Consider the following 23,146-nt stretch of genomic DNA (forward strand, 5'->3'; position numbering starts at 1 on the left):
TTGAAAGATGAAATTATCCAGGAGAATAAAGAAGGAAAATGCAATACTGAAAGCAATCCTACCAACAAATCCAATCTAATCTGTGTTTATTTTTGAGCTTTAAAAACAGAACTGACATACAAAAATATAAATTACAAACAAATATCATGTATTTCTAAAGGTAAATGCACTCGTGCAAGCAGACATCTTGTCAATCAAGATGAGTGAAAATACCATTAGAGTCCATCACAGTCCATTGTAGAGAGGTCTGCAGCGAGGCTCTAGTTTATCCTCCAGGATGTAGTCTGGTCCGCAGACCCAGGGGTCTCCTGTCTCCCACTGCCACTTCTGCAGACGCTGCCTCAGGTCCTCCAACACGGTGCTGAAGGACGGGTCCGATGCCAGGTTCTTTGTTTCGAGAGGGTCTGTCCTGTGGTTGTGAAGAATTTGTTAAAATTTAAACTTCGAAAACAGATTTTAGAAACAATGAAGTATCCAAACCCCAGCAGCAAAAAGAGGGACATTTTATTTATTGAGCTAGCAATTCAAATATATTAATCTGGAAGTTTTATTCAAAGTAAGCCGCTTTTCTTCTGGAATCACTTATGTTTTTATTTTTATTTAATTATTATGTTGCTTTTTTTAAAAGGCAGTTCATAATTTGTTCTATTAAATGAACTCACACTGCTCATCCTCAGCTCTCTTTGTTATTCATTTGGCAGTGAATGTGGAGCTAAAGGTCTGCAGATGTGGTTGACTCAACCAGTTTATCATCTTCCTGCTGACAGTTAATCTACCTCCATTTAAAAGTCACAGCAAAGAAGACAAAACTTGTCATTTTTGTTTTTAGGAAGAAAGACAGCAGTTTTCCACTTGCTATTATACCTTAAAATTTCAGCAAAAAAAATTAACAGGCATATAAACTGGAAAATGAGATTTTTTTAAAATTTTAAAATGAATCATAAAAGTATGAGATTTTAAATTTTGATAGTAATGAATATGGACTTATCTGCTCATTGACGGTAAACAAAATGAATGCAACACTTGATTTTTTTAAATTATTTTGACCTCTGCTGTGTATTGCTGTGCTCTTGGGAATCACAGACTTTGTAAGGCTTGTTTGTACATGTTTTTGAGCCAGAGGTGTTTTCTCTTCTGAATGTTAAAATGTGCTTGTGAAACTATTTCCTCTTTCAGGTTTACCTCATTTCAATCAGTGTCTTGAGTCATCCATCAATTAAGGTCGAGTTTTGTGTCTTACTGTCCTGTGAGGATCTGCTGACTCAGTTGTCTTTTTAATTGAATGGTTTGTATTTATGAATCATCACAGGGAGGATTTTGCACTGAAACAAGTCAAACACTGAACAAAGTAAGCGTCAGCAGCTGTGACAGACCTGGTGTCGAACAGCTCCCAGCGCTCTCTATAGTAATACTGCTGCAGACTTTTGAACCAGTGCGTTGGCTGACTCAGCTGGGTGCGGTTCAGCAGGTCCTGAAAGGTGGGCGACACATACAGATCCTGATCGATGGGGAAGGGCATTCGGTAGTGTAGATTGTGGAGAAGGTGGTATGCCCCCTGGTGGACCGAGCGAGTTGGATAGTACATGGTTACCTGGAATCAAAATGACAGTAGAGCAAGTCAAAGACCTGGTGTTTGACTCCTTCATGAAACGGTATCTGGGTGCTGGTGGTGTCTTGACCTCATGCAGGGACTGGCTGGAGTAGACGGTGTGCCAGCTGCTGGGCTCAGTGACCAGAGCTGGAAGTAAAGAGCGACCGGTGAGGTACACCGGGGTGGCCGGGCTGCCGGGGAGGCTGTAGGACGGGTAGGAAACAGAGAACCAGTCCAGGATGGTGGGAGTGATGTCTGTTGAAAAAATAGACCAGAACAATACAGCCAATGAGACAACTGTCACCTCATATATGGTAACAACTGACAATTTAATTTAAAATTTAAATCCTGCACACATACTCATAGGTAGATATTCATGTTACTATGCTAAACAGAGGGACGTCTTTTCTATACAATGAAAGGATAAGGATAAACTTTATTGATCCCACAGCGGGGAAAGTTCACTGTTACAGCAGCTCCAAAAGAAAAAGTACAAAAGCAGTGCAAGGATAAATGAGAAAAAAACACAGTGCAAAAACTGCAGAGAACATTATATACAGATGATTTTTTTTTAAATACTATGTAGAAGACTATATACAAGAGGATGAGGTATCAGTTATTGCACATAAGTAGGCGGATAAGTGTGTAAATTGGGGGAAGAAAAAAGTGAGGCAGTAAACAGAAAGAAATACACATATTGAGCAAATAACATTGAACATAGCATATAAGAAAGCTTAACATCAATTTTTGCAAGTTAGACATTATGTGGGAATTTATTTGGGTAAATTATTTCAGTTCATCTTTTTTCTGAGGTCTGCTAATTTATTATTGGTATGTCTCCCTCTTGTGGCCACTTAAGCACATCAGATAACCACGCTGACGTCCCTGCTTTTCTATATTTAGCCGATCTGCTCTCAAGTGAGGAAATAACTGTGATTCACAAATTAAAATAATTTGAGAACCAGTGTAAGTAATAAACTTAAACCTGCAGCTGACACCGTGCTCACAGGAAGAGGCTGCTAGACTGTTTTTAAATTGGAAAACATGATTTCTCCACCAGGAACTTTAAATTTCTCATTCCATTTCTTACCCAGCAGGCTGACGTAGGCGTTGCTGGCGTCTCCCCACCGCTCCCTGTGCTCTGGAGAGGACACCAACATGGGCTCTGCGGTCCCAGACTGATACAGGTTGGTTCTGCCATTCGGGAAGGGGATCCCGTTATCTGAGCTGTAGATGATCAGAGTGTCGTTCTCATAACCGGCTTCTCTGAGCTCCTGAAGAACTAATCCAATACCTGCAGAGGAAATTGGCACCATTACAGTTTACTATTTCACAACTGTGTGTTTTTGTATGCATTTGCAGGTTCCTCACCCTGGTCCAGTCTGCTCACTGTGGTGTACTGAGCAGCCAAGTCGGCTCGTGCTGCAGGTGTGTCCGGCACAAACGGAGGAACCTGAAGTTTACAAGACTGGATTAACATGTGCTAGCAGCTCCATGCTTTAATTCAGTAAGTGTGAGGTATTTTCCTACAATAAGATAACATTTTTGGGCTTGCGATTTGCATCAGCGGATCCAGGAGTAAAAAATATGTAATACAGAAGAATCATGGCTCATTAGATGATAATGACTAGAAGAGAGACAATGAGAAGTTTTGACACTTCTATTAGTTCTTCTATTGCCAAAATGCCCAAATCTATGCCTGGTAATAAGTTCTCAGTGACTAAAACACAAGCTACAAAATGCTATGATATAAGAAATATGAAAAGTATTTTAAAACAGGAATTTAATTGTTTAAACAAATGAGGGACACAGAAGCAAAAATTTATTTTATGTAATTTATCTCTATGTTTTACAGCTAATAAACCTTATAATAATAATAATAATAATGGATTAGATTTATATAGCGCTTTTCAAGGCACTCAAAGCGCTTCACAATGAATCCATTATTCATTCACTCACACATTCTCACTCAGTGGTGGTAAACTACATTTGTAGCCACAGCTGCCCTGGGGCAGACTGACGGAAGCGTGGCTGACAATCTGCGCCTACGGCCCCTCTGACCACCACCAACATTCACACGCATTCATACTCCAGTGTGAGTAGCAGCACTGGAGGCAAGGTGGGTAAAGTGTCTTGCCCAAGGACACAACAGCACATGACTAGGACAGAGCGGGAATCGAACCGCCGACCCTTCGATCATTGGACGACCCGCTCTACCACCTGAGCCACAGCCGCCCCGCGCCACCTTATTCTTTATAATAAGAGTTCTCTTCTAATATTAATTGGAATTTCTTTCCACTTGATAAAACATTAAACCTTTAATCACGGACCTTTACTTGCTCTGGTGTGTAATATTCTGGCGTCCAGTCAGGAATTCTACCCATTCCCATGTCACCATTTCCAAACTTCTCACAGAAAGCGCCGTACTGGGGCTGTGAATGTCCACATCGGTGGGTGTCGTGGAAGGCAACATAAAGGAAAAACGGCCTCTCTTCATCTTTTATTTCACGTGTATTTCTTTGTTCTTCCTCTTGCCTTCGTTCAAAGGCTTCTTCTTTATGGCTCTGGAAAAACTTTCGGACCAGGAGTTTGATTCTGGTGATGTTCCTTCCCACCTGGAGGACAGAGTTGTTTTCTTCTGTGTAGGCAAAGTCAAAAGGGTAAACAGATCCAGGACCGATGTGCTTCTTTCCAATTATACCTGTGAGGACAACAGATGAGAAAGAGAGAGTGCGTATGAAAAGTGACAGAAAGCAATGCTGTTCATGAGTGTGGATATGAGAAAAACTGCTTATTTACCTGTGTGCACGTTGGCCTGTTTGAGCAGCAGCGGCAGACTTTGTACTTCATCAAAAGAGTTGAAGTGATGAACCCCCTGATGGAGGCCGTACATTCCATTCTGATGCTGAAAAGACCAGAAAAACCCTATTCAATATTTTGAAGTCATGCACAAATGACAGCTATACATGTGTTTGTGTGTTACCTGTGGCAGGCCTGTGAGGATGGTGGAGCGGCTCGGGGAGCAGCTGCTGACAGATGTGAAGGCGTTGCTGAACACCAGGCTGCGCTGGGCCAGAGAGCGCAGGTGTGGCGTGTGGACCACTGAGTTGTTATAAACCTCCGTCTCAAAACCTGCATCATCGGCTGGAAGAGGGAAGAGACAGAAATTCAGCATTATGTGTGGGAGGTGTCAAATCAATCCACTTAAACTTCTTAGCTCTTACACTATGTGGCCAGAAGTGTCTTTTCTGTCCCACTGGGGGAAATTTGCACTGCAGCCAGAGGGACAACAACAATATACAATCACACACCAAATATAAATGTATAAATGTGCCAAAGCAGAGCAAAGACAAAGCCACGGTGCTGATTTTCGTGAAGCATATCAATATTACTAGGGATTTAAAAAAAACAAACATTGCAGTTTTGATGACCTCCAAATAAGTGCCCTAAAACATCAGCCTGAGGGCAACAGTTTCAACTCCCTATGCAGTGGATTATTCTGGCAGATATATAGACTAACTACAAAACAGCTTTCCATTCAAATATCATTCTTCACAAATGCTAATTTGCAACTCCTGACCCTAGAAGGTTATTTATTTATGCACTGGAAAAAGAACACTACACACTCTTGACAACAAACTTAATACTTACAAACCTACTTCAAATCAGCTTGCATTCTAGATTTTGGAGCCAAGCTAGAATGTTAAATGCTTTACATATAATTATGACGCACCTAATTAGATTTTAAAGTAGTCATTTATAACATTAGTCCTCCTAAGGACCAGTTTGTTATAAATGAAAATCTAGGCCTGGCTACTCTCAAATTTTTTTCTGACCACTCTAGTACATCCTTTAATTGACTGTTAAACATCTAAATCTAAAAGCATTGTCTACATTTCTAAGGTGAGTTGGGTGATAAGGCCTGGTTGTTGAGCCTTGTTATCACAACAGTATTTTTCTTTGATCTGGTTTTCCTAAACTTTGTCATTAGCTTTGTGCTAATACTTTACTAAAGAGCATTAAAAAGCATCTTGTGTATTTAGGGATTTGCATTAATATGTGAGCATATGTAAGGTTAAACTTTATATTGTTAGCTGTCAGTTGCGTGAAAATGCATCAAAGGCTGATGTTGTGGAGTAATGCTAAAGTAATGTAACAAGTATGATCATGAATTATGTTCTACAGGGAGCAAATAAATACAATGCATTGTATAGTTTTTTTTTTAAGTAATGCCTAATGTGTATTGCATTAGTATTTTGGGAATGATCTTTATTCATACTGCGATACAACATCACAGCATGTACCAAGCTTGAAGATTTTATGCATTTTTGACATTTTCAGTTAGTTGTCAGTTTGTTAAGCACATCTTGCTAAGTGTTTAATTCAGCTTTATTTTTGGTTTATTTTGTGTTGCTGTTGAGCTGTATTGTTTCATACAGTAAGGTGTTTCTGCTACTTAGTCTACCCCAACTGATATAAATGAACAATATAAAAGAAGAACACAACAGCACCACAGCTGTCAGTTGACTGAACATCTGTTAAACACTTATATCCTTCTGTTAGTTGTGTTGTGTATCTCATAACCGAGCAACTGAGCGTTTTTTTCAGCATTCTAATGAGTTCAAGAGAGATTTAAAGTCTCAAACGCGGTCACTCCACAACAATGTTCACTTACCAATTATTAGAAGCACATTTCTCCTCTTTGATTCCCCAATGTAGCATGATGCTAACACGAGAACAAGTAACTCAGGCAGCATGATCCCAAAATCTCGCCGAAAAGTCTCAAAATCTCGTGAGACGCATACAATGGGTCAGAACTGTTACACTGAATAAAGAAAAACGAGTTCAGTCGTTAAAATAAACACATCATTTGAGCTATGTAACAGCTTCATTCCTTAACAGAAACGAAACTTTCGGCGTCTTCCTCAAACAACGTAAGCCCCGCCCACCTGTGGTCACATGACAGAGGTCACATGACGACAGAAAACAGGAACTCTGTCCGGCGCTTCATCAGCAAAGTGTCATCGTTTTTGGGAAGTGTGTTTTTTTTTTTTAACCAAAGCAGCAACAGCGGGTTTAAAAATCACAGCCGGACCACGGAACAATGTGCAAGAAGAAGACATCAGATTTGGCAAGAATATTTTATTATACTCTCTGTTCTGTTATATTCTATTTTTTTTAAAAATCTGTATCATTACATTACATTGCATTTTGTTTTGTTCGTGTTCTGTTCTTTTATGTTTTACTGTATTTCTGATTTTTTTGTTCTCTTCTGCACTATTCTGCACATCTTACTGTTTCTGTCAGTGTAACATCTTATTGTTCTGATAATTAGAAGCTACCTATATAACACAGAAAGTTCTAACGGTTTCAGTCCAAACCTAGTAAAGCCAGTTAAAAGTTAGAACTGCAGAAGCCTCTTGGACTGGACATGAAACGTCATCAAGAACCAAAAGGAGAAGACCAGCTGTTTTCTTTTACTAAAGCTCTTTGACTGAGAATCTGACACATTATCAGACACAATTAGAGTTAAGTGAATGTCACTCTGCAGGATCAGACTTCTGGCAGCTTATGTGACACTGGGGTGTATTTATAAGACTGTTTCTTTGTTAGGGAATATTGTATCATGTGGAGAAAGTTCTGGCTGTTCTACAGGTATGCAAAGAATCAGCCTGCCATATGACCATCATATGATTGTAAAGATCTTAAAGCTCATTTAGTTCAAGGGTCACAGAACAGCATACCTGTTCACTGAAGACCTGACAATACTAATTTGAACTTGTGAACAGATGTGTAATTATGGTTGTTGTATGTGTGAAATAGCTGCTTACTTGTCTTTAGTTGACTTTTTTGTTTGCTTTTCGATCACACGCAGGTGGCAGCATGCACCTGAAGATGCAGCATCTTGTCGTTTTCAAGAAATTCAAGCAGATGAGATGACACAAGCGGGCACACAGTGCATTTTTGTTGCGTTTACCTGACTGCTGCACGTCTCAGGAGGCAACCCACAGCCAGAGAAAGACAGCAGTGCCCCGCAACTAATGACATTTAAAACAGAACTGAAAACTTCATCGCTTTGTGTGAGTGTCTTCTATCCTATAGTCACGCTCTTCATGCACACATGTGAGTATGTGAAATATAATTTGTCTTTGTCTCTTTATCCCCTACAGGTTGTCCTTGCCCTCTAGGTCTTGTGCGATGGACCAGCCTCTGCTTAGAGGGGAGTCAGCGAGGGGCTGCTGTTCTTACAGCACCCTGAAGGCCTGGCTGCCCATCCTGTCTTGGTTACCAAAGTACAAACTGAAGTGGCTGCAGATGGATGTCCTTGCAGGCCTCACTGTTGGGCTGACAACTGTACCACAGGCGCTGGCTTATGCAGAAGTAGCCGGACTTCCTGTGCAGGTAGGTGGCAGCTCCCATCATCATCTGTTAGATTTCAAAATTTTCATGTTTTCAACTTTCATTTAGTTTCATCCGTCTCCTGATGTCTCAGCGGCATCTTCAAACTACAACTATCTGTTTTACTGAGTGAAGATGTACAGTTAAATCTGAGATATCAGATAGGATTACAAGTTGATTTTGCGCATTAATAACAAAATTTTCTCAAATTTCACTTGTGCTTTTTCATAAACTTTGCCATACTTGTTCTTTATTAGATTATAAAATATTTAATTGATCAAAAGAATATTAATCTTCAACTATTATCATACTCACAATTGACATTTGCTGGTCCCAGTTTTTTTAAAATGGGATGATTTTCATTTTTTTCTTGTTTTTACCATGTTGTATTGTGTTGTGAACATTTGATTGACATTTAAAGATGTCAAACTTGATTTTGGAAATTGTAAGGACCATTTTTCACTGTTTTCTGGCAATTTATAGACCACATAAGAAAATAAGCAAGATTTAAGACCCTCCTGGAAAAGTTTTAAGACCGGAATACATCATCTACTTTCTCTCTATGTAATTAAGAGATAACAGTGAACTTTAACCATCCAAGTAAACTAACAAAAAGCAAAACACATTTTTAATAGAGGTGGGTTTGCACATTAATGCCAATGTGTAAAATCCTCTGTTCAGTCTTTATCCTAAAATCAGTTCTGTTTCTGCAGTACGGGCTCTACTCTGCCTTCATGGGCGGCTTCATCTACACCCTCCTGGGGACCTCTAAGGACGTGACACTGGGTCCGACGGCCATCATGTCCCTCCTGTGTTCCTCTGTGGTCGGGGGTCACCCACAGCGAGCTGTGCTGCTCAGCCTCCTCTGTGGACTCATCCAGGCTGTGATGGCATTACTGAGATTAGGTGAGGGAAGTCATGTGGAAACCTTGTGACACAAAGTGTTGGCTTTCTAAATTTAGATGACGCATGTGAACCAAGAAGTTCACTTTTTTTTTCTTTTTTTTTTTTCAAATTAGGATTCTGCTTATAATGAGACACATTGTTTAGACCCGATAGCACTGATAGTTAAGCATCACCTCCTCTGCTCTGTATCACAAATCCAATAAAATAATGTTACTATATTAGAAATATATGCTAGAAACAGACGGATTGACGTGTGCAAACTAAGGGTTTAGGAACAGAGCTGCAGAGATCCAGAAAGTGTCTTAGTTTATGTCTCTAGAGCTTCGTCTAATTCTCAGAAACTCAGTGTCTGTGAAATATGTGGATCTCAACTGATTGTATTTCTGCTTCAGTGTCTTGGTTTTGTAAATCATTTGCTGTTTTGCTTGTCTTCTGCAGGATTCCTGTTGGACTTCATCTCCTACCCTGTAATAAAAGGCTTCACTTGTGCTGCTGCAGTCACCATTGGCTTTGGCCAAGTCAAAGTAATGTAACTAAAAAAGCCATTTGCACACACAATAAAAGAAACAAAAGAATATTTAATGGTATTAACACAGAATGTTAGAAAGGTGTAGTCTTGATTCAGTTTTTTAAGACAAACGTCTAATTATTAATAACTAAGTAAAAAGAACATGCTCAGGAGAAATCCTATAGGTATGAATTTTTTTTAGAAACATTGTTTTTATACATATTTTGTCCATCAAAGAGCACTGATAAGATTACTTTTTAACTCGAAAATGTCCTCCCCAGTAACATCTTGCTTAAAACTCTTTAAAAGTGAAGACACTCTAAAAAAAAAATCTGAGCTGCACCACTGAGTTGATTAATCCATAGACAAAAAACTTTCATCTTACAAACAATTTTGATAAGTGATTAAATGTTATTTGTCCTTTGCAAATCATATCTACCAAAAAAGTGTCAGACTGTCAAATGTGAGGATCTATACCTTTTATTTGTCTCATGTGATAGTAAACAGAATATCTCTATTTTTGAAAGAAGCAAGCAATTTGAAGGCATTAGCTTTGGCTTTAGGGAAGTATAGTGCTATTTTATTTGGCAAGTGATTAATGCATTAAAATATAATAAAAAATATTTTTTTGCCACCCTAAAATATGTTGGTGAGTGTGTATGTGTAACTTTCTGATGCAGGATCAGCACTTCTGTCTTGACCTAGGAGTCAAACTAGTGGTTGATTCGGGTCAACCGTTTCTTGCATCTGTCCTGAACATACCTTTTTTATAATAAAAAATAGTATATTCTTGCTCTTTAAACACCTTCTTTCTGTTGAAAACATCGTCCTATCGTCTCACAGTTCCAAACACAGAAGCTCAAATGTAATTAAAGGAGTACTTTGATTGATTTTGGTGGGAAAACTCATCTAAAATGTAAAAAGAAAGCTCCTCTTTTTCGCCTACCATGTTTGTAATGCCAGTGATTTCAGCTGGTGTTCCTTTTTCTAGAATATTCTGGGTCTCCAGGGCGTTCCCCAGGAGTTCTTCCTGGAGGTTTACTACACGTTCCACAAGATCCCAGAGGCCAGAATAGGTGACGTGGTCCTGGGGCTGCTTTGCCTCTTTCTGCTGATCATGTTGGTGTTGATGAAGGCGAGTCTCGGCTCTGACGATTCTGATGCCTCCACCTCCTCCAGCGTCGCCAGGAAACTAGTGTGGACTGTTGCTACCAGTCAGTACCTGAGTGGTTGTGATTGTGTGTCTGACTTTTGCAAACAATAACATAAAACCTGATCCATTCTACTTTTTGACATATCTTTCTCTTTGTTGTTTCAGTGCGTAATGCCCTGGTGGTCGTGGCTGCATCCCTCATAGCGTTTTCCTGGGATGCTTACGGTCATCACGTGTTCACAATCACTGGACAAACTATGAAGGGACTCCCACCGTTCAAGCCTCCACCCACTTCAGACACCACCGCAAATGGCACTGTTGTCCCCTTCAGAGAGATTGTAGAGGTAAAGTGAAGAAGGATGAGCCGGTCACTGGATAAAAGCTCTGGAATTTTTTGCTAAATGATTGAATTTCAACTTCCAATTTACAAAATCTCTCCTGCTCTGAGAAAGAGCAGCTGACTAATTGATCTTTCTCTCTGTGTCTCTCATAGGACTTTGGAGGAGGACTCGCTGTGATCCCCTTCATGGGTGTGCTGGAGAGCATTGCTATTGCAACAGCTTTTGGTTAGTGATTTTAGTCGTGTTCGCACTCTAATAATTGCACTGTCATCTAAAGGTCAGCTTAAGGAAATATATCAACAGCTGTTGGAGAGACTGCACTAAATGTTTATACAGACATTCATGGTCTCCAGAAGAGGAAGCTACTTTTCTTCTAGTGCCACCATGACGCTGACTTTTGTGTTTTTGAGGGAGATGTCTCCACAGCTACTGAATGACTTCACATGAAATTTAGAGCAGGTCTGTTATGTAGGACGAGCTGTTAAAATCCCTGAATTCCCCTCCTCTTCCTAGCTTCTGCAGGATAGACAAGTGAGTGGTGCTTCTCCAGGAGGTTATGTCTGTTAAATGTGAAGGTTACTTCCATGAACTTACCTCCTTTGACATCAGGCAAATCCCCCTAAGCCCTTTTCAGACATCTAATTTTTTTTCCATTAATCTTAATGGCAACTAAATGTGTCGGCTTCACGTCTGAATGCGCAGCTCAGTCATGTTTCCGTAAAAGCTGCAACAGCAATCTTACAAGGTCAAACTCAAGTCTGCACTGCATGTTATGAGGTTAACAGACGGACGCGCACAGGACTTTCAGCTGTGTGAGGCAATTTAGGGAAGACTGTTTTTTTAAACATTCCAGTATCTATATTAGTCCAAAAGACACAATTGGCTTGTCAGAATGAAAAATCATCTTTCTCATTCTCTTTATCCTTTTTCTCCACATCTACAAAATAAATGAATGAGTCAAGGTTTGCAGTAGGTCTGTAATGAAGGACTAGCTGCTAATATCCCTTAATTACACTCTGAGATGCAGGAGGTGGCGTCTGCTGAATGCAAAGGATACATCTACAAGACGCTATCAGGGAAGACACCTCAATACCTCTCCAACATCCTACACCCCTCCCATAAAATACCACCTGAGGTCCAGTAATTTCATAACACTTCTCTATCCCAAAGGTTCGCACTGTCTTTGGCCGGAATTCCTTTTGCTTTGCTGCAGCGATCGATTGGAATTCCCTCCAAAAATCTCTGAAACTGTCATCGCTTCCATCACCTTACATCTTTAAGCAGAAGTTGCAGCAGATCCTAGCTGAACGCTGCACATTGCTGACTGATTTCACTGAATTGTTAGCATTAATTTAGGGTGTTTTTAATCTCTGTTTTAACAGTTGTGTGTCCTTTTTTGTGTATGGTTTATTTGTTATCTTTCTTCCTGCTGGGGCCTCTTGCCAGGTCATCACTGTAAATGAGAAATTGTTCTCAACTGATCTTACCTGGTAAAATAAAGAATAAAAAAAGCTAAAGTAAAAAATAGCATAGGGGTTATCTACCTTAATATTCTACCCATTGTAGACACGTTACCTTAAGCCCCTTTCAGAAGTGCACTCTTCTCGGTTGATCCTGATGGAATCTAAATGGGGCTTTGTGTCTGAATGAACACCCTGGTGGCTTTTTCGTAAAAGTTACAATCTTAGAGGTCCCAAGTGTCATTTCATACTACATGTCGTCTCATTGACAGATAGGCATGCACAAGTAGCGTGAAACAATTTAGGGAAGGCTTTTTCTACATTCCAGGTGTGTTATTGGTCCAAAAACATCACAGGGAGGACCAAACCTCCAGCTTGTGCGCAGCATAAATCTCAAAACACCTTTCTTACTCTCTTTGCCCCACTATAAAAAAGATGATTGCAGCTGATCATATCCTTTAATTCCACTCCTGAGACATCCTTCCTGGACTCTACAAGATAACTACAACTCAGTAGTGGCATCTGACTTATCAAGTCCTCTTCGCTCAGTGTTTCGCTGATAGATCCACGACACCTCCAGAGTGAATTCTGACATCCTTGGCTCACTCTTTTGATACCATTCGCTCACTATGGAGCCCAGGAGGAAATCCTTCTCATCATCCAGAGACACTGAGTCTATACCTCAGCAGCTCTGCAGAAGCCTTTGACTGCTGATATTTATGTTTCTGTCCAGGTACAGTGAAAAATTTCTGACTTTTTAAAGAAATAGTTGCAAAATGAATTACGTCTCTATCAGCCTCAGCTGTTTGTTGTTTGTTTGCAATTCTTTTAAAGCAAAGGAACCCTTTGCACTATTTCATGAGGCAGGTGGGTAGGAGACAGACTCTCGCACACTGTCTAACTTGCAAAGACACTACTACTAGGACTATGACTACTACTACAACTACAGATTTGCTTGATGAAGATCAAACACCTAAACCTGGAGTCTGTTTGAGTTATCTGCAAATATTAACACACGTAACTAATATTATGAACCTGCAAAACATGATGGCAAAAGCACTCTTCCACACACTGTACATGCATTAAGTAACGAACAAAGCATTAAAAAATGATTGTTTCCTCAGTCTGTTGGCTGATTTTATCCTCTTGTTTCTCCACAGCCAGTCAGAATGACTACAGGATCGATGCCAACCAGGAGCTGCTGGCTATTGGCGTGACCAACATCATGGGCTCCTTTGTGTCGGCTTACCCTGTTACTGGCAGCTTTGGGAGGTTTGTGTCTGAGAGTCCGTGACAGAGAGAAAAACAGAGAGCTGAGCTGTCAGATCTTTATCTTGTCATGTTTTCTCTGCACACACAGGACAGCAGTGAACTCTCAGACCGGTGTTTGTACTCCAGCTGGAGGAATCGTCACCAGTGAGTCGTGATGCTTTTAACTTGTCCTGTTCTGCCCTCTTGTGGTGATCTGTGTTATCATGCAGTGTATTATCCCGCATCTTGTGTCTTTGCTTCTTTTTTCTTCCCACTGTCTGTTGAGATGGAAACTGTTTTCCTGGAGTGTGGCAAAGGAAATGTCAAGAGTAAGCTTTTGTTGATAAGGCATTAAAGACAACCTTAATCTTAAACAAAGACAGCTCAGTGTATGAACATTTTTAACTGAAAATCAGAAAACAAACTGTAAATTTACCCCTTTTCAAGCAATAAGGATGCACCTTCAGAGTTAAACATAATAATCACAATATATGTTCTTGCTTTTCTGGTTCAATTAAACATCGAATAAACTAAAAAGAGTTTTTTTTTGTAGGCTTTTAGCTGAAACACCAGCCATGTATTGCCAATAAAACACAAAAACAATGTCCTTTTTATTTATTTTTGGATTTAAAATCACTTTTTGCATCAGTCTATTGTACATGTATTAAAAAAAGGCACTACAGGCAAATAGATTAAAACTATAACTAATAAACATCAACATGAAACTTCCCCAGTTGATTCCTTGTACTTAAGAGAATTGTTTTTTATATGGATTTTATGAATTTTAAATGAGCGAAGGGAATTTTAGTTAGTTGAGTATGTGTTAATTTACATACATTACACAACAGATATCTAAATCAATCAATCAATCAATCTTTATTGGTCATTGCACACTTTCATATACAACGAAATTTCATTTGAGCTGCCCTGCCAATGACAGCTCTGTGTTAATGTTTATTTTAAAGACCGTGTTCAAACTTCTGATTTCATATTGCTGACACATTAGAGTCAGAAGTTTTTTTATTCAGAGGGGATTTTATCTTTGCATTAATTAGAAAGTTCTGGTAACGACCAGAAAAATCATACTATACATGATATATGAACAAACATAAGAATAATTTTGAGAAAACAGTCTTTAAAAGTATGTTTTTTTAAAATTTTATACATTTTAGTGGAAACCATCATTTTTGGGTAAACAATTAACTAATACATATGACCATAAAACTTCCCCAGCTGATTACTTTAATTCAGCAATAACGTTTTGTATTGTTTTTGTTGCAATGTTATATAATTGTACATGCACTAATTTGCATACATGGCCAATAGACAAAATGTAGTAAAATAAATATCTAAATGTGTGTTTTGGTTGTTTTCTTTCTGATAGTGTGAAAGTGGAAAAAAATTCCAAATTGACCAGAGCATTAAAAAAATGTTTTTTCTCTGTAGTGTCTCATCTTAATGTAACTTTACATACATTGTTTTCCTGCTGAGTTGTAAAGTTTTTTCACATTTAGCCTGTGCCTTTTTGCAGGTGTGATAGTGCTGCTTTCCTTGGCCTTCCTCATGCCGGCCTTCTACTACATCCCCAAAGCTTGTCTCGCTGCTGTCATCATCTGTGCCGTAGCGCCGATGGTGGATTACCAAGTCGTGGCTAAGATGTGGAGGATACGCAGTAGGTTTCTGCTCTCCGTTTTACTTATGTCTGTCTCGCATGTCTACAATTCTACAATTCCACAATTTCATTTAGCAGATGCTTTTATCCAAAGCGACGTACATGTGAGAGTAGATACAGATCTGTTTGTCTAATCGATGTTGCTTTGTCTTCCACAGAGCTGGACCTGCTGCCTTTTGTTGTGACGTTCCTGATGAGTTTCTGGCAGGTGCAGTACGGCATCATGGGAGGTGTTGCTGTTTCTGGAGCCCTGCTGCTGTACAACGCAGCCAGGCCACAAATTAAGGTACTTTCTTATTCTTAATAAAGCAAGCGCTTGACACTTTAAGGATGAGTTAGCTGTGAAACTTTAACTGTATTTCAAAGGCTGCACGCAAATACTGGTTTGCGTTTTGCACAATAGCTTGCCTGGGATAGAGATTTTTTTCATTTTGTAGGCACCAAACTGTTGCTGGTTCAGCTTCAAACGGGATTCAACCTGGAGTCAAACATCTGAAACACACACCAGAGTATGATGATTGAGCTCTAGGAGTACATTTTCAATGACAACAACAACAGCAATTGTTTAACCGTAGGCCGTCTTTTTTCAAACTGTTTCATACAAATGTCGATGTCCCTTTAGTATCTGTTAGTGCTACATATGTGTAAATGTTTGCCTGGATTCAGGAGGGATACTTTCTTTTATTTATTTATTTATTTAAGATGGGACAGTGCATATTAATCAACATGAGTCAAGAAATATCCACATGTAAATATGCCAGATTTAGCCTCGAGGGCTAATTTTCATCTGTAGTCCCAGGGCAGGTAGATGTTAAAATGACACAGGACAAGGCCACACAACAGAAAAGTTAAAAGGTTAAAAAGCAAAGACAGTGTAGACAGTAGATTGAAAAGAAAAAACTTACATGCAGATAGCAAAGATAAGACATAATCAAACAATACACAGACCTTAATAAAAAGTAATACTAATAATAGGAAAAAAAAGAAAAAAAAAACACAGGTATTAGTAACATTAGATTAATACACTACATGTCTTCATTGGAGGATTTAATTCACTGGATTAACTAAAACCACGATGTAATGGTTAATTCATGTCCTCCACCTTTATTTGATGGTTATATCTAAATTTCCCAGTGAGGGATCAATAAAGTTTATCTTATCTTATATGGAGGTATTTCCACTGCTACACAGCCATATTTAGAGAAGTAGAGTCCTGTATCTAAAAGATCAAAGTTAATTATTAGATTTTAGTGCCTTGAACAGGGATTTTTTATTTTTATAGCTTGTTAAAGCTGTATAGTGCAGTTTACATAATTCTACAGTAGCTTTTTTTGGATAATAATCTCCTAACAGTGATAAAGTGTGTGTTTATGTCCATGATGAAAGCCAAAATGCTTGTCTTTGTGAAATTTAAACTTTTTTTGTAATTGCATAATTATTATCCAAGGAAATGTTTGCAGTTATTGAATAATCAAGGATTACTTGGAAATACTGTAGTATTCTTTCTGAATGTGTTTAGCACATCTAATGTCTTTGTTTATGTATGGAAACTAGACTTTAATAGCTTTTATATATAAAACAAATAAATTACTTCCCTATGGACTATAATCTTTCAAATATAACCCTCATGAAGAAATCAAGTCATTTTGATGCAATAATAGTAGGAGTCCGAGTTCATGTGGGGCTGCTGTCATGGTCCTTTAAAGCTTTTTTACCTGCTAAAAAGATCTGTATCAGTTATAATCTTACGCATACACCAGCTAACACATTGTATATATGCTTACATTCTGATCCATATTTGCTTTTTTGGTTGTGTATATTTTTAGAAAGTGTTTAATATTGCTTTGTATAGTTTATTTTTAATGCTGCTATATGGAGGGTGATAAACTGGTTTTCATTGTTTTTGTAACAGTGACAATTCTAAATTACCTCAGAAGGAGAAGGATGATTGCAAAAGAAGTCATTTTTTATGACTGTCTGACCCAGATAAAAGCTGCTGTAGATGTATATAAACTGAGTGATACAGCTTTAAAACCAATTTATGCTTTCTGGGAAGGACGTATGTGACGTGAATTTTTGTCATCTTTCCATTTCCATGAGGTCCACCTGCAGTCCTAAATATGTAACCACATGGACATGGCGACTACACAGACACCAGGAAAAAAAATAGTGCTTGAAACAAGAGAGACTGTATAATTCTTTAGTAAAAAGTTGTAATTGAGGTGCTTGTTGTTGGACTTTGGAGGTGCTTTAATATGTATGTGCCTGAACACAGTGGGGAATTCTAAATTCTCCAGAAATCCTGTGCTCCAAATACACAGCCCAATTTGTAACTGGCTGCTATATCTTGTAAATAGTTTCAAACTTTCAGAACCATCCACAGGAACCTTATGTGTTTTTTTGTGTTTGATATGAGGGGCAACGTAGTATAAATAGATGCGCATATGCTGTCCACTTTCAATGTCTGAATAAGTCTGCAAGCTCAGACACAGAAAGCATTCAGACGCAGAAAGTATGAGGTCAACCAATGTCTCCAATAACAGTTTCAACAGACCAGAGGGATTCACCTCAGCACAATGTCATACTCCACGTTGCTTTTCCACTGTGGCATCCAGGAGTTCACTTTGTGACTCAGAATACAATAAGCAAAGGTTTCATGTAGACAACCAAAGGCTTACTGGGATGTGTTGAACCTTATAACTCAATCACATCTAACATAACTTCAGTTGTTTTTGTGTTGACAAGGTGTGTCTGTGTGTGCAGGTGTCTGACCACAATGTGCTGCTGATGGAGTTGAGCAGTGGCCTCAGTTTTCCCGCCATGGAGTATCTCAGCCACATCATACACACTCAGGCTCTGCAGGGTGAGGATTTCTTTAAAAGTAAAACGTTGGTGACCTCCACTCTTTCAGTTGTCATTGACTGACAGGTCTTTTCCCCCCTGAACATCTCTGCCCCAGTGTCTCCTCCACGGTCTGTGGTCCTGGACTGCCATCATGTGAGCATCATAGATTATACAGTGATCAACGAGCTGAGTGACCTGCTGAGGCAGTTCAAGCTACGACGAGTGCAGCTGGTCTTTTCCGGATTGCGAGTACGCCTTTCAGTCCTTCCAGACTTTTACTGAGTATTGATGGAGTATGTAGTGGTAACTGTTCTGCTCAATCTGTCTCTTCCTCTTTCTTTCAGCCCTCCGTTCTGAAGGTTCTCCTAGCGGCTGATCTTGATGGCTTCAGGCATACGGACAGCGTGGAAGAAGCGATGCAGATAGAGTCGAGAGACCTCATAGATGACTGACAACAAAACAGTCCAATCACAGTCTGGAGAGGTGAAGTTTTTTAAAAAAATATTTTTTAGGCCTTTATTAGATAGAGAAGGTGAAGAGGCAGACAGGAAAGTAGGGAGAAGAGTGAGGGTACGACATGCAGCAAAGGGCCACGAGCGGGAATCGAACCCCGGCTGCTGCGTCACGGACCAACCCCTGTACACGAGTCGCCCGCTTAACCTGTTGAGCTATACAGGCACCTGAGAGGTGAAGTTTGAGCCTGGACAGAAGGGAGGTAGCAACAACACTGATCAGTGCCATCTCTTATCTGGGATTATCAGGCTACTATGAAGTTAATAACTACCTTCAACTTGGCAGTGGCTGACGGAAGTGCCCTTTTTTCCAGTAAAGCAAGGAGTTGCACAGAACGCGTTATCTGTTAAACCTTGACTCTTGAAATCAATGCGGATTCGTAGAGATGATGACACTATCAAACCATTGCACAACACCATTGGACTAAAGGTGAGATACTGCTTTGTACATGCAGTGTCATGTATAAATTATTTTATATAAATATACAGTTTGGAAAGTTGACAGTGAAGGATAATAGAAATGTCTTATTTTTATGTTTTTAAAGAAATGCAGCACAGGTGAAAAATTTGTACAATGTTTTTTGTTTTACTCATACATATGATTCTTATTTGACTATTTTATTAACTCAAATGACCTGATGGGGATGTTTAGTGAATAAAACATTGACATTTTCATTTGTATGCTTGTTTGAGTCCCACCACCATCTGTCATTAACATCTCATCAATAATCAGGCAACATGAGTGTCAAAACACTCATTTTCTTCCAAGCTGAACTTTCCACTACAAACTGTGTGGTCATCTAACGAATTTTCAGCCGTTTTGACAAAACTTTCCCTTCTTCAGTCTTGGATTCCTCTCACAGGATTTATCCAGATGAAGTGCAGCGAAACCAGGAATGTGTGTGTGTGTGTGTGTTTACACTTAGTGTAAAGAAAATGTGGCTTGAATGAATTTGACTTACAGGACGTAGCAACTCCATTTTGAGACGTGCACTTAGCAAAAGGTAACTTTAAGCAACTCACAATGCAATTTGGAGAATTAGAATTGGTCGATTTCCGTACTGCAGAGTCACACATTGAAACTCTGCTGAAATTCATGTCTTGTAATTTAGCACTGGGTTTTTTTTGAAGTTGCAAGATGGTTTACTGTGTACTGCTGTGCAGTGGCCTATGATTTTCAGTGGGAAAAATATTTCATGTGAAAATTTCCAAACATAATGTTTAATTAAAAAGTCAAAATAACTTCAAGATCTCATAGTACCTCATTAACGCAGGCTGTTGTGGTTCCAGGAGTCTCCAAAAGCAGCATAGGAGGCAGAACAGTTTAAAATTTGGGTGTTACGATCCAGCCTTTAGGTCAACTGGATGCAACAACAACAAAAAAAAACAGATGTTATTTGGTTCAGGTAAAGGAATTTATTGCTCAGTAGCAAATTGAACATAAAAATGGTCAAACAAAGCAAATAAGACTGGTGGGTGTTGCCAAATCAAAGAACATAATAAAACCAAATGAAGGCCAGCAGAGTTCACAAATTACCTAAAGAAACACAAAACTAACTCTCTATCCAAACATAAACACAGTAGCAACACCCACCACAAGAAACAGAAACTAATACAAACAGTGCACAGAACGAACTAAACAAAACTGGTGCCTCGAAACACACATTTAAAGTCTCAAAGTACCAAACGGCTTCTACACGAAGTTGGCGGACTGCTAACTGGAGCCTCAATCTCCACTAAGTCTGGAGGCTCCACACCAAATTAGCAGCCGCCAAGAGAAGCTCTAAATCGTCCATAGTCACCCCTCAGTGACAACAGAACCGACAGACCACACAGATGCACCAGATGAACTGGTCACAAATACCAGCCACCCAGAATAAGAGTTTTGGTTGCAGATATATACTCTAATGTGGTGACTGCTGGGGTCTTCTGGGAGGAGTTGTCATGGTGGTGGACCAATCCGACATGTCGGGAGGTGGGGAGGACCAGGGCTGGGAAGAAGTCTGGAGCTCCAAGCTAATCGTTCCTCATGAGTGCCAGGTGTAATCTGGAGCTCAGTCTTCAACCAGGTGAAATCAATCATCTCCCCATAAGCCATCCAGACACAGAAGCTGTACAAAGTCCATCTCCAAACACACACGGCCACCACAGGCCATAACATTGAGTTTGGGAGGCAGAAACCCCCTTCCTTTTAAGATCAGGCTTAAAACTTCCCTGTTTAGTAAAGCTTATGGTTACAGATGGCTCATGTTCATCCCTTAGTTCTGCTGCTTTTGGCTCTGGCTTCTCAGGAAGTCTACTTTCTTCTCTCCTGTTTCACCCTCCATAGTTTTATATGCCACTGTTGCATGCTATTAACTTTGTGTATTCTCTCCTCTGTAGTTTGTGTAGTTTGTGTTTAGTCTTCTGGAGTTTATTGAGCTACATGTTTCTGATGTCTCTGGCCTCACAAATCTCTCCTGTGTTTTTTGTTTTTCCTATAAGTTTTTTCTGTCCACTTTTTATTATCTCTCCTTTACCCTCAACCCAACCGGTCGAGGCAGATGGCTGGGATCCCAGAATCTAGTTCTAGGTATGTTATTTTTATACATATGAGGTGTGACAAAAAATGAAGAAAAAAACCCCAGCACATTGGTTACTGATCACATGATTCAGCAGCGACACAGTAATGAAGTACTTTATAGTGTTGCTCAGTATCTTCAATCTATGAGAACAGCAACACTCCAACTGACGTATTATCTTTCTTTTCACAGGTGGGTTTCTAGTTCTAGTCAAGTGCCCTCTGTCACCGAATGAACCTTGAGCAACGGACTCACATCAACTTCTTCGGTAACTTGGATAAAACGTCACTAGAAACTCTTGTCATGTTGAAGAATGTGTGCGGGGAGCAATCAATGTCCCATAGATGTGAATATGAAAGGCACAAGAGGTCCAGAATGAGGCAGGATGATGCGGAGGATGACCTAAATCCAGGACGTTTCTCAACAACAGGAACTGCTGCCAGCATCCAAAAGGCCAAGGAACAGGTGTGGAGTGATCACAGGAATCATCTTATCGGACAATCTGGGCATGCAGAAGATTGACCTGTCTCTTCCAGTATGACTCCAACACCAAGCAGCAGAGCTTCCAGTGGAACATGCCAGTGTCGCCCAGACCAAAGAAAGCCTATATGCCCAAATCATCCAATAAGACGGTCCTTACCAACTCCTTATTCAATCTCGGTTCTTCTTGTTGAGGGACGTCCTGGTTTTGGGTCATCATCTACATCATCTTGCTCCATTCTGAGCCCCTTGTGCCTCATATTCCCGTGTACAGGACATTGTTTACTCCCCATACACAGCTTTCAACATAGCAAGAGTTTCTGTTGGAGATTTTCCCAAGTTAGTCAAGGACTTGATGTTAATCATTAGCTCAAGGTTCATCACACACAAAAGTCAATGAAAGTGCTGTTTGTCTCATACAGTACTGAGATGTTGTGTAACACTATTATGTACTTTATTACTGTGTGGCTGCTGAAACGTGTGATAAGCAACTGATGTCTGATTTTTTCATTTGTTTGCTATTTCAGAGCTCATATTTCATGTATTAACTGTGTCTCTCTTGTATGAAGATTTGTCTCTTGTCCGCTTTTGTTTGTATGAAGGAGGTGAGCTTGATCCTGAGGCCTTGGAGTGCACCACAGGCCTTGTCTAGTAACTTGAAGGTCCACACAAATAATTCTGTGGAAACTTTGTTGTTCCATGCTAGTTTGAAAAAAATAAAATAATTACTAAACCCCACCTTTGGATGAGAATTCATCTGTTCCGGCACAGGTATCTCCATGGTGGTATGTCTTAAAATGGTCTTTGTTCTTGTCGTGGAATAAAGCGCTTAGTCAATCATTCATCTTGCAAACTTACTGACAGCTTACATTTACCGTAAGGGTTCAGTGACTCCAGGAGACAAATGATAAGAAATGACATGCCAATGTGAGAAAAACTCAATAAATCAAACAGGTAAAAAAAGTGAGGGGTCAGCTGCTCTGTTCCTGTTTTCCATGTTTGCTCCATGCTGTAATATTCCAGGTCTCCAGCTTTCAAAGACAGATAAATACATCATTTAGAAACACAAGACTGGATTTAACATGATAGTTATAATTAGTCACAGAGGATGTCCAGTGACATTCATGACATTCACATTTCATTCATTCATTATGACCAATGCTGAGATTCAACTGATATCACCTGACATGAGAGGGATTATTTAATTGATTGAAATCAATTTATAAGGCAAAACACTTTTTTATTCTTGGACATTTGTTCAGCAGCAGTTTGGATGCCAGCAGGATTTATTTAACCCGAGTCACGCTGTTTTTAAAAACTGTGAGATGAGATGAAAAATATTGAAATAGTTCAAATGTCTTTTTCCATTGTCAGGAACGCACCTTCAGCACATATGTACTCTCAGATGGTTGTAAATGGCGACTCATTAGTCCCCAGAAACACACCTATAAATTAACACACCTTCACT

The 23,146-nt window shown here is 39.5% G+C and overlaps 2 protein-coding genes across 2 annotated transcripts; one reads left to right on the top strand and one right to left on the bottom strand.

Moving 5' to 3' along the window:
- Window positions 1-69: 69 nt before the first annotated feature.
- On the bottom strand, window positions 70-6,548 carry sgsh (N-sulfoglucosamine sulfohydrolase (sulfamidase)). Its single transcript, XM_023275292.3, has 9 exons — window positions 6,267-6,548; window positions 4,575-4,735; window positions 4,391-4,496; window positions 3,922-4,292; window positions 2,963-3,044; window positions 2,682-2,885; window positions 1,680-1,846; window positions 1,374-1,591; window positions 70-409 (listed from the first exon to the last, which is right to left on the bottom strand). The coding sequence occupies exons 1-9, from the start codon at window positions 6,346-6,348 to the stop codon at window positions 226-228; spliced, it is 1,575 nt and encodes a 524-aa protein (XP_023131060.2). The 5' UTR covers window positions 6,349-6,548; the 3' UTR covers window positions 70-225.
- A 919-nt stretch (window positions 6,549-7,467) lies between these two features.
- Window positions 7,468-19,312, top strand: slc26a11 (solute carrier family 26 member 11). The gene is made up of 14 exons (XM_023275291.3): window positions 7,468-7,671; window positions 7,762-7,993; window positions 8,704-8,896; window positions 9,335-9,420; window positions 10,396-10,618; window positions 10,723-10,901; window positions 11,051-11,123; window positions 13,519-13,630; window positions 13,719-13,774; window positions 15,141-15,281; window positions 15,440-15,567; window positions 18,045-18,144; window positions 18,241-18,374; window positions 18,470-19,312. Exons 2-14 carry the CDS (start codon window positions 7,790-7,792, stop codon window positions 18,575-18,577), a joined length of 1,737 nt encoding a protein of 578 aa, XP_023131059.1. The 5' UTR covers window positions 7,468-7,671; window positions 7,762-7,789; the 3' UTR covers window positions 18,578-19,312.
- Window positions 19,313-23,146: the final 3,834 nt, after the last annotated feature.

This window comes from Amphiprion ocellaris, chromosome 4 (assembly GCF_022539595.1).
Source record: "Amphiprion ocellaris isolate individual 3 ecotype Okinawa chromosome 4, ASM2253959v1, whole genome shotgun sequence".
NCBI classification, from domain to species: Eukaryota; Metazoa; Chordata; class Actinopteri; family Pomacentridae; genus Amphiprion; species Amphiprion ocellaris.

Coding starts and splice junctions, on each gene's coding strand:
- sgsh (XM_023275292.3), bottom strand. CDS start 6,348: ATGCTGCCTGAGTTACTTGTTCTCGTGTTAGCATCATGCTACATTGGG. Junction 4,293..4,390: donor ACAGGCCAACGTGCACACAG/GTAAATAAGCAG, acceptor TTGTCCTCACAG/GTATAATTGGAAAGAAGCAC. Junction 1,847..2,681: donor CGCCTACGTCAGCCTGCTGG/GTAAGAAATGGA, acceptor TTTTTTCAACAG/ACATCACTCCCACCATCCTG.
- slc26a11 (XM_023275291.3), top strand. CDS start 7,790: ATGGACCAGCCTCTGCTTAGAGGGGAGTCAGCGAGGGGCTGCTGTTCT. Junction 9,421..10,395: donor TTGGCTTTGGCCAAGTCAAA/GTAATGTAACTA, acceptor TCCTTTTTCTAG/AATATTCTGGGTCTCCAGGG. Junction 13,775..15,140: donor AGCTGGAGGAATCGTCACCA/GTGAGTCGTGAT, acceptor GCCTTTTTGCAG/GTGTGATAGTGCTGCTTTCC.